At 37.0% G+C, this 10883-nt stretch overlaps 1 protein-coding gene across 3 annotated transcripts in view; it reads right to left on the reverse strand.

Moving 5' to 3' along the window:
• FAS4 (RNA helicase family protein) overlaps nt 1-10632 on the reverse strand; it is a 34256-nt gene extending 23624 nt beyond the window's left edge. Inside the window, exons 1-3 of one of the 3 annotated variants that reach the window (XM_088887589.1) lie at nt 10233-10631; nt 3461-3552; nt 930-1034 (exon numbers count right to left, since the gene is read on the reverse strand). Coding sequence is in view for 2 of the 3 variants with exons in the window: in XM_010253758.3 (XP_010252060.1) it covers nt 3461-3486 (26 nt within the window). In the remaining variant the exon portion in view is untranslated. Of the gene's footprint in view, nt 1-929; nt 1035-3460; nt 3553-7715; nt 7833-10232 lie in introns of those variants that run through there. The other 2 variants (XM_010253758.3, XM_088887588.1) reach the window with 2 other exon arrangements.
• Between the last annotated feature and the right edge of the window lie 251 nt (nt 10633-10883).

The raw sequence follows: 10883 nt of genomic DNA on the forward strand, positions 1-10883 counted from the left end.
GGAATTGGTGTCATGTGATGATTTTTTTTTTTTTTTTTGAGAAAAGTTCACTGAGTTTATTAAGAAAAGAGAGGGGTACACAAGAGCGTGTACAAAAAAGACAAACAAACGGGGATCAGACCCCTGAAAATTATGCAGGAGGGATCTTATTACAGTACAGCACTTCTAAAAGAGCACCTAATTTTGCTAACCCATCTGCAAGAGCATTAAGATCCCTTGGAATTCAGCATAGGTGTACGTTTGTAGCTGCCAGTAGATCCCTTGCCTCTGTCAGAAAATGACTGAGTCTCCACAGCCCAGCCTCCTATCTTCCTAACCACTTTATAGTGGTTGCTGAGTCTCCCTCTATGGATAGATGCTGATTGCCCAGTATGCTGATTAATTGGATTCCTGTAAGTGCAGCCATCACTTCTGCCTTTGTAGAGTCAGCTAATACCTATTGACCCACTGTACACCCAGACAGTGTTTTAAAAGCGCAAGGGCCAATTTGTGCCTGAGGCGCAAGGTGCATACCCCAAAATGCGCCTCGCCTGTGCACCTAGGCGCACCTGAGGCATGCCTTTTAAATCACTGCACCCAGCAAGTGTTCCCATTTTGATCCCTTAATACTCCTCCAATACCAGCACTTCCATCGAAACTTAGAGTCCAAGTTCCTTCCCTCCTGGGTAAGGGGGGCCCTGTGGAAGGGGAAGAGGGGGTGAGAGGGGATGAGAAAAGGAAAAAAACCAGCATCCCTGTTTAGGTCATTTATAGAGACTCCTTTAAACTTGTCTGAGCTGGAAGCCCACTGATTACATAGATAGGTAATGTGAGAGATCAGATATTCAGATCAGTCTTTGTCTTAGCCTTGTTCTCAAACAAGTGGTTGTTCCTTTCTTCCCAAACCCCCCAAAGTACAGCATGCAGAATTATTTGCCAATATACCTTACCTCTTTTACTCGGTCCTTTGCCTTGCCATTGATGGAGCAAGTCCTGGAGGTGGTTTGGAGCAACCCAGCAAGCTGTAGAAAATGGCTCCACATGTCCCTGGTTTTCTGACAGTGAATGAAGAGATAGTCAGTTGATTCCCCTTCTCTCAGGCAAAGGATGCAAACATGAGGGGAGTTGAAAAGTCTGACAAAATTCTTCTTTTACAATAGCTCACTAGTGTTTATCCTGTGCAGACAGGCCTCCCATACAAAGAAATACACTCTAGAGGGGATGTAGTTGCACCAGACCTTCTTGAAAGGGAAGTGATAATTCTGCTCCTCTGCAACCAGAACCTTGAAGAAAGAATTGGAGGAGAATTCGCATATAGGGTGAGGTTTCCAGAAACGGAAGTCTAGGAAATTAGGGGAGATGTCCACTTCAAATAACAGGGTCACCTCAATAATGTGCATCAGGAAGTGCTAAGAGGAGCATGACTCATACTTTATGCCTCTAAAAAGGCAATACAAAGAATAAACTGATAAAAGGTGTCATTATTTGGTGCAATGGTAAAATATCAAGTTGACAAGTGTGAGAATGTGGGTTCCAGTCTGAGAGCGACCACTCTAATAATGAGCCTCACACTGAACTTGCTACTTTAAGACTCATGTAGAGTCCTAATTAATTAGATAAACTAAGTTGCTTAATAGTCAAGCACCATAGACTACACCTGACAAGGTTTGAGTGTCTCAATTTGTGAAGCATTTTTTATTGGAAATGGTAACTTTCATTAAAGATACCAATTAAACATCATACACTGTCAACCACTCAAAATATGAGTGTTGACCCCAATCAGTTTCAAGAATTACAATACAGCCCAAAAGAAGTTTTTCCTGAAGGTCCCCTGCTTTGCCTAACTATCTGCCACAGAGTTGGCTGACCTCCTTACCCATTTAAAAGTTACTCCAGCATCCCTATTAACAGTTTAGAGTCCCCTTACACCTCAAAGTTCTGAAATCCTCATTGCTTGGAAAATCTCAGGCCTTGTAGGAGAGCCAAAATTTCAGCTGAGAGAGTCTCCCACTCCTATGGGACCAGAATATAGTGCCACCACTCTGCCCTCCCCATCCCTGGTCTCAATTTGGGAAGCATGACAGAAGACAGATCAATTATAGAACTTTTTAGACCCTAGTCAAGAATCAAAATAACTAGATTTCTGAAGCCTAAATTCTGGAACCTTGGTTTGGATCCACCCAATGCATGAATAACCTTGTTGGTAAGAGACAAGTTATCATATTGGCATCTTGCAACAAGTGCATGCAGAAAATTCCACATATGTCCACTAACTATTCCTTCCCTGGTCACTTGGCAAACAATAAAATCCAAATAGAGAATAGGGGTCATTGCTTGGTGCCATGGTACAATGTCAAGCTACCAAGCATGAGCATGTGAGTTCAAGTTTGAAAGCAGCCACTTCGTGTAAAAGATGCTGCAGGTTAGATCCACATCCAGTTCACCCCTCACATGACCCTGGATAGCCAGGATGATGGTTTTTCTTAGAACCCGGATAAAGAATGGGAATGAAGGATCTAAAGCCTCCTACAATGATGTGTTCAAGAAAATGAACCTGATCATGCCCAAATATAAAGCACACTCTTAACACCTTGAAATGCCTTAGGTGTGTGTTTGTATACAATATATATTTGCACATATACAGGCGCTCTGGTCTACTCTAACATATTTAAACCCATTTTGATGTACTATTTTACATTTAAAGCTCCTTAATAGTTATTGAATGGTTTGTAAGAATGTGGTTCTTTTCTATAAAACTCATAATATTATCAAATCCTTTGTTTATATCATCATTCCCTTTTCTGTATGTTTTTCCTACATAAAAGATATACTAACCTTATGTATATTTCTATTTACCAAAAAATAATCTTATGTATGTTTCTGTACTTCTCATTTTAATAGATATTTTTTCTAAAAACAATTGGTACCATGAGGCTTAAGAAAAATGCATCGAGAGTTACGCCTCACGCATCTAAAGGTCCTTTCACCTCACCTCATGCCTCCAAATGGTTAAATATTGATCTCAAGTTTAAGAGAGATGCTAACTGCTTTGCTGATGCATTGGCTACACAGGGAGTGGGAAGGAATCATATGTTTTGGGCTATGTTGTAATTTTCCTTTTTCTGCATATGATTTGGGGAGAGTTAAGAGAGTTTACCTCTCCTTTTTGTACTTCCGTAATTCCTTTTTTGAATACAGTTCTGTTAGTGATCAAAAAAAAAAAAGTTTAAGCTTATTTTAAATGATCTACAGTGATTTCTTGCAATGGAGTTAATTTATACTAATCAAGAATTTGATATTCAAGTGAGAACCCAGGAGTCATTCTAGTGTACATAGTATTCAGACTCTATTTCCTTCCTATGCACCATCCATATCCCTCTTTGACTTGGTTATGGACTGGCCTAAGAAACAAATTACAAGCCAGGCCATTCAATTCAATGCTTCTGGTTTTGTAACCAAATGCAATATGAACAATACATACCTCCAAGAGTCCTGAAAAATATCCATGCTCACATCCAGAGATTGTTCCAAATTCTTGAAATAGAAGCTTATCCACACCTGTTTAAATCAATTCTGCACAAATGACATTTACTTAGATTTATAAAAAATGAATTTCAGTTAGCAATTAAGGCCCCATTTGGTTCGTGGAATTGGGAATAGGGGTCTGGAATCAGAATCGGAATGGGCTATTCCGATTCCAACTGTTTGGTTGGGTGGAATTGGAATCCCATTCCCATTCCTGCTGGAATGGCATTCCCCCGTTTGAGGGAATAGTCATTCCCTGCCCCTCCCTTGGGAATGAACTATTCCTGCTGATTCCAATTTCCATTCTCATTCCTGTCTGAACCAAACATACTATGGGAATGGACCATTCCGATTCCGATTCCAGAGGATTCCGATTCCAACTGCGAACCAAACAGACCCTAAAAGGTCTCTTTACCAATTTCTACCAAAAGATTTTCTGCTAACAATCAACTAACAGAGATAAAGGGACATTTACAAGACTGATAAGTTGCACGCACCTAAGCGATAAGGCATTTTTTGGGGTACCCTCTGCCTAGCCTTGGTATTTTTGTATAGGTAGCATAGAAATTTTAGGTGTAGTGCAGCTAAACTACATTGTATTGTATAGAGAAGGATGAAACAGTGTAAAAAGACATTATAAGAAATCAGTTCTCAATGTGGAAACCCATAATATGAGTTTGGGGCAAACCACTGAAACCAGAATGGAAATGGAAAGTAATATATTCATTGTAGTAGGGGTTTAAATAGTAGGCTTCATCATGGTATTCCTCAAAAGAAGCCTATTCTTTCTACTTCTTTCTGTAAACAAAGTACAACATCATCTATTTATGTCAAATTAGGAACTCTATCTTTTTGTATGTTTTTTTCCTTTTCTAATTACACCCCCTGTCTTTCCAATTGTGAAAACCCCCATTGTTGTTTTTCTTTGCAATTCACACAAAACTCTCACATTTTTACTGAATTCAACATAGAAGAATCATATTCATGCCTTTATTTGTTTGTTTGTTTGTTTCTCCATTCTTTGATTTATCACACACACAAACGCATAAATATTCTATTTATATCTCCTCACACTAATAGAAGAAGGCCTAACCCTCTCTAAGTATCTTATTTTCAAAGACTATCTAATGTTGTTGTATTCTACTTTTAATTTAATTTGTTCATTTCAGATCATTTTTAATGTTTGGTCATTGCTACATGAACTAGGGAAGCAAGCTACCCACAAAAAAGCTAGAGAAACAAGCTAAGATAAGCAGATTATATTAAAACAACAAGGCGCTCCCCTGTTGTCTAGCCTAGCTTTACATCTAGACAACTATGTCATGTATGGTGGTCCTCTAAACTCCAGAAACCAACACATTAATCACTTTTCACATACGAACTTCAACAAACAAACAATGAACCACTTTAGATAACCAGATGTTACAGAAACAATTTCAGGAAAACTACCAACACTCCACATCAACAACAACAAACACAGTGAGGTCTATTTTTCAATATTAATAGTTGACATTAATAGATATAAAAAAAGGAAATTGGAAGATTTTAAGGACAATGCTAAAAAAGGAACATAAATAGAAATTAATTATCCTGGAGAATTATTGGTTCTTACTCAACAGTTGAGACACGGGATGTAAGGATCCTGGAGGCTTGCTTCTGCATATGCTTCTCCAAATTTATCACCTTTAGTCTAAATCATAACAGACTACATCCTTAACAAGATTGAGGGTTTCACAGAGCTAAATAATCTATTGAATTAGGTCTTGATATTTTCTTTTCCAATAAGTAGTTAGGAATTAGAATTAACTTCAGTTTTCTACAAGACCTGAATTCAAATAACCAGCCCAAAGAACAATAAGTAGAAAACCTAATGCACATGCTCTTTAAACGAGCAAAATAAACAGGTGAAAACTACGCACCAAGAACAGAGCACAACTTTCTTTCTCATTCTTACCCAAGATGAATTTCTAAGATGAAAAAGAGTGCGTAAAAATGGGTAGAATGAGAAAATATTGCTACGAACCAATTTTTTTTGTATTTTTTGAGTTTTTTTGTGTTTTTCCTGTATTTTTAGAATTTTTCTGTATTTTATTTTTATATTTTCTATGTGTTTTGTACTGTATTATTTTTGTATTTAGATAGTTTTATTTTCTATATTTTTCTGTTTTTTATTTAATTTTATGCTATTTTTTATTATTTATAAATATCTCTTTAATTTTTTATTTATTTATGACATCACGGGTCGAACCGTTCGACCTGGATGGTTGAACTGCTTAACTGGAAACCGGTCCCCTGACCGGTTCGTTTTTAAAAACCTTGTCCCAACTTGATCCCCCTTTATTTTTTTACATTATTTCTCACTTTTCTCTTTTCTAGATATAGGGTTTATGCAATATTTAGAAATATGAGAGAATGAACCGCGAAGGGGACAGACGACTGAAGAAGATCAACGAAATCTGATCGCCAGTCGCTGGCGACACCAAGGTAAACGCCATCCTGACGTTTGGGCAACACTATTCTTAACGCAACCTCTGTTTGGGCAACACTAGACCACCAAGTTTGGGGCTTTGGGCAGCACTGGTTTGGGCGGCACCAGTTCTTTACATCACAGCTTTGTTTCTTGTCAGCGAGCGGTGACTGTATCAAACATTCAAACCTCCATAATGAGAGTTCAGAGAGGTGGATTATTGGTAAGTCTTTTAAGTTTATATTTTGTATTTTTCATTTTTTTCTAGTTTTGTGTAGAATGTAAATGCTAACTTGCTGGAAGGCTGAAAGTTGGAAGTTGGAACCCAAATTTGTTTGTGATTTCTAACATTATATATATATATATATATATATATTCAAATTTTCTGTGATTTCTAAGCTACAACTGCAACCTAGAAGGCTGAAAGTTGGAACCCAAATTTGATTTTGGACTTTGGAGTTTAAAGTGGAATTTTACAACAATTTTGAAGAGGAAAATAAGTAAATGACAATCATAATTAGGACTATGATTTATGAATTTTATGACTAAAGATAAATGATAATTTCTATTTGAATGAATGAATATTGATACTATTGATATATTTCTAGTATAATTAGTGATTTATTTTGCTGTGATTTATGAATTAATATTCTAGATATTTATATTGGTTTTATTCATGTATATATACATATATGTGTATATATAATATATAATTTTTTAATATTTTAATTATGATGTCATCGGACTAAACCCCCGGTCGAACTGGTGACCCGTGACCCAGTGGAAAAACCGGATCGACCTCCGGGTCAGTTTTAAAAACATTGTATTGAACGACTTAATCATTAACGAGCCGTGTTGCCACCCCATTCCCCAACAGACAAGTTACCTTCCTTGGATAGTTCAGTATTCTTATTCTTTCGACGTTTGCCGCCTATAAAATTCTTGAAATGGGCCACAATCTTTTTAGAGGCAGCTTGCACCACGAAAGACCCACACCAATAAATTTCGTTCTCATTCTTTTTTTCATTAACCAAAATAATAAAATAGGTATACATACAACACTCAATAGCAAAAATATATCGTGGAATCATGCAAGACCCACACCAATAAAACACAAATCAACCATGTAGGCCCAACATCAATAACACAATATGGAAAAAGAAAAGGGCAAGAAATTTGAGAAACCAAATTCAGCAAGTATAGGAATTGTATTCAATGACAGTCATAAGCATATTAAATTAACATTCATAACATCACATGTCCATATCAATTGTATGCCTCTGCAAATCCCACCTGAGATCCTTACAGTTCATGAACAATAACCAAGATTGTATTAATTAGAATTAAAACATGTGTTTGTACAAAGATTTTGAACACTACCAAGTATTCAACTATGTCTACAACCAAAAAGAGGAGGAAAGATCGCTACACAAGTATTCAATAACCATTTGCCTCAGACTCCACTATGCCATTGATCACCTTCTCCACCAGGTTACTCTTTTGTTCAAAAATCCTTGAGATGAAACCAGATAGCTTCTACCCAGGTAAAAAACTTTACTTCCGAAAGGACAGCAGACAACCACATAGTTTACTAGGAAAGAAGAGGTTGTATCCAAAAGCAATCCTTGAGATGAATTAATTGTTTGAAACTAAAGCAAACCCAGCAGATCAAAAACCTGGAATAGTTCCCAATCATTTTAGTTCATTCTAAATCTAAATTGTGGGATCCAGGTAATTGATTCACCTTCTTCTACTGTTCCACATAAGACTCTACCACCAAAGCATTCCTGTTGTTTGGAAAGTACAACTCCAGAAACAGCTCACATAAAGATAATTGATTTCTAATATGGTGGATTGCCAGGAGCAACAAGATGCACTTAAGAAGTCCTGGTGGAAAAGGATGAAATAATTGAGGAATTAGCCATAATCCAGATTGTCATATTTGTCCAAGAAAAAAGAAAATCAATTCAGAAGGTAGTAGTAAACTTGGGCTATTATAGCATCTCTGGGAGGTGTATCATGTATGAACCACCAAACCATATGAAATAAGCATTCCCATCATGAGAACTGTCTACATTTTCTACAACAGCTTGAGAAATTTCGAACCAATTAACTGTGGGTAAGAAGAACATGATAAATGAGTAAAGAGTTACTGAATATTAGAAAGCCAACATTTCCAAGCAGACTGCTGATGCCCAAAGATTTCGCTAGACATTCATTTTGAAAAGCCTGACAATCTATTTATTAGAATTCAACGTCAAATACAGGAGATGATGGAATTTCTTGCAAATAATCTCTTGGAACTGAGACTTAGATGTTCTAGTTCAGGAGGAATTTCTGGCAAATAATCCCACTCAAAATTGAGGCATACAGTTCTGAGATTAATACACACACAGTGAGAGAAAAACATACACACAGAAATAGAGAATCAAGGGACTAGCTAGAAAGCTTATATGATCTAAAGCATAAACTCTATCATGCTGAAGCGCATGGAAGTGAAATTACTTGTGTAATCTCTGTATTCCTGTATTTTTTGGTTGGTGTTCTATAAGGTACACAAGATTGGGCAAACCAAAATATATCATAGTCACACACACACACACATAGTCAAATATATCATAGTCTTCAACACACACCATTCCAGAGGCTAACAGTGATGCAATAGCCTCTATGCTAATGCTAACAAGTTCCTTGATTTTACAACAGTGTGTCAAAGCAAAGACCACTGAATTACCCAAGATTGAGCAACATACAAGCATCCATTTGAATGAAATTATTCAAGATCCAAAAACCAGAACAAATTAACCAGAGGACTATTAACTTTTTCACAAGAAAATTATCATGTCCACAAGAGGTTCACAGGGATTCATGTGGTAAATCTAGTACATTCCTGGTTCCCTGTGTAATGATATCATATAAACAGCATTGAAAACTATGAACCTAAAGCACATGGTTTGCCTCAGGAATTTTATTTCATTCTTTTATGACTGGCCAATGTTCCTCAGGTATTCTAAACTAAGGTTATATCAATGGGTCTGAGTTTGACAAATTTGAGTCTGATGCAATTATCTCAGATTTGGACATCCATTTATCATATTTGGATTGAACTCAAATCCTGAAAACAGATTTCAATTAATAATCAGATCAAAGTTGGACTAGTGATTCATAGTCAAACCACAACCACATTTAACAATCTAGAGTCTTCAACAAGCAAATTTGTTAGAAGGGTGGGATATGAATGAACAGAGTGAGACTAGAATAACATACTAGTGCCCATGATATGAAGCTGTAATAGGATTTCTTCTCAACGGTGTGACAAGTAGTTAGATGAGTTGTCTCCCTCTTCATATGTTACATGTGGATATCTGTCTATGTGTATATATTTGCCTAAATTCTTTTGACTCTTCTATTTTTGAGATATTTGTGCAAACCAGTTTTCTGCTTTTTCTCCTAAAATTACAAGCACTTATTCCAACATCCATAAGACCCATAACCTAAAACCATTGAATTCCACAACCAAATCTGGTTTGAGCATCCCATTGAACACCCTACGAGCTTCATCAACTAGGCGTACTCTCAAATAAGCTCTCACAAGTCACAAGTGACCCACTAGAAGTCAAAGTCCAGAAAACATACAATTCAAAAGAAAAATGACAAATCAATGAAAACCATTTGCAAACAAACAAGTAGAAGCAATAAAATAAAAAGATTTAGTCCAAAACCAAACATGCAAGAGGGAGTGAAAAAGGAATAAACTTAGAACACACAGAATAACAGAGCATCAATTCCTTTTACATTAGCAAATGACAGAACAGAAATAACAGGAGAAGCAAATCAAATATTTAATGAAATCCACTTAAAATTAAGGAGTGATCGTCCAGTAACAATGGCATTACTCTAAATTCTAATATACTCATCGGAAACGCAGAAAACTGAATTTTAGTAGAAATATAGATTAATTGCTTAATACTTCGAAACTGAATAACTATAATGCTTCAAACATCAAAATTGAAAGTCCAAAGGAATCCAAAACCCTAAAATTCAACATCTGATCATCATCATCCTTCACATAGCAAATAAGCAAGGAATTGACAAAAAAAAAGTCAATTAAGCCAATGTGAGTATGTGAATCTCTGTAATTAATTAAGCAAAGAATTCAGAAAAAATTAATTAAGCAAGATTAATTAAACAAAGAATTAAGCAAAAAATTCAATGAATCAATTAAAGTAAAAAAAAATTCAAAGAAGTAAGAATTTTATACCTTCAGTTCCTTCATGGTTTCACTGCCAGTAATGGTGGTGTGACGGTGTTAAACTCGCAAAAATCGCCGCCGGTGGGCTCGGGCTAGGTCGCAGGTGATTACCGCTGCAAGTGCTGCTGCAACTGTTACTGCCGCTAGAAACCCCCGCCCGCCGCTGCAAAATCGCCGGGCACCGTTGCAAGTCGGTCGCCGGACCTATTACTGCCGCAACTGTTACTGCTGGACGCCTGGACCTGCTGCAAAATCAACGCTGGTCGCTGTAGATGAAGCTCACGCCGTCGCCGGTCTCCGTGAATCGCCGTCGGTCGCTGCGTGTCGCCGTCGGACACCGTAGGTCGTGGCCGCCGCAGGTGGTCGGTTGGGTGTGAGGGCTGAGAGGAGGGAAGGAGATCCGTGGGCAGGAGATCCGGAGTCCATTCTAACCAAGGTTTTTAAAAACGAACCGTAAACAGAACCGGCCAGGGGACCGGTTTTCGGTTAAACGGTTCAACTGTCCGGATCGAACGGTTCGACCCGTGACGTCATAAATAAACTAAAAATAAAAAAACATATTTATAAATAATAAAAAATGCAGAAAATAAAACAATCTATATACAAAAATAATACAATACAAAACATATAGAAAATATAAAAATAAAATACAGCAAAAAT

Source organism: Nelumbo nucifera, chromosome 5 (genome assembly GCF_055504915.1).
Source record: "Nelumbo nucifera cultivar China Antique chromosome 5, China Antique-T2T, whole genome shotgun sequence".
Lineage (NCBI taxonomy): Eukaryota > Viridiplantae > Streptophyta > Magnoliopsida > Proteales > Nelumbonaceae > Nelumbo > Nelumbo nucifera.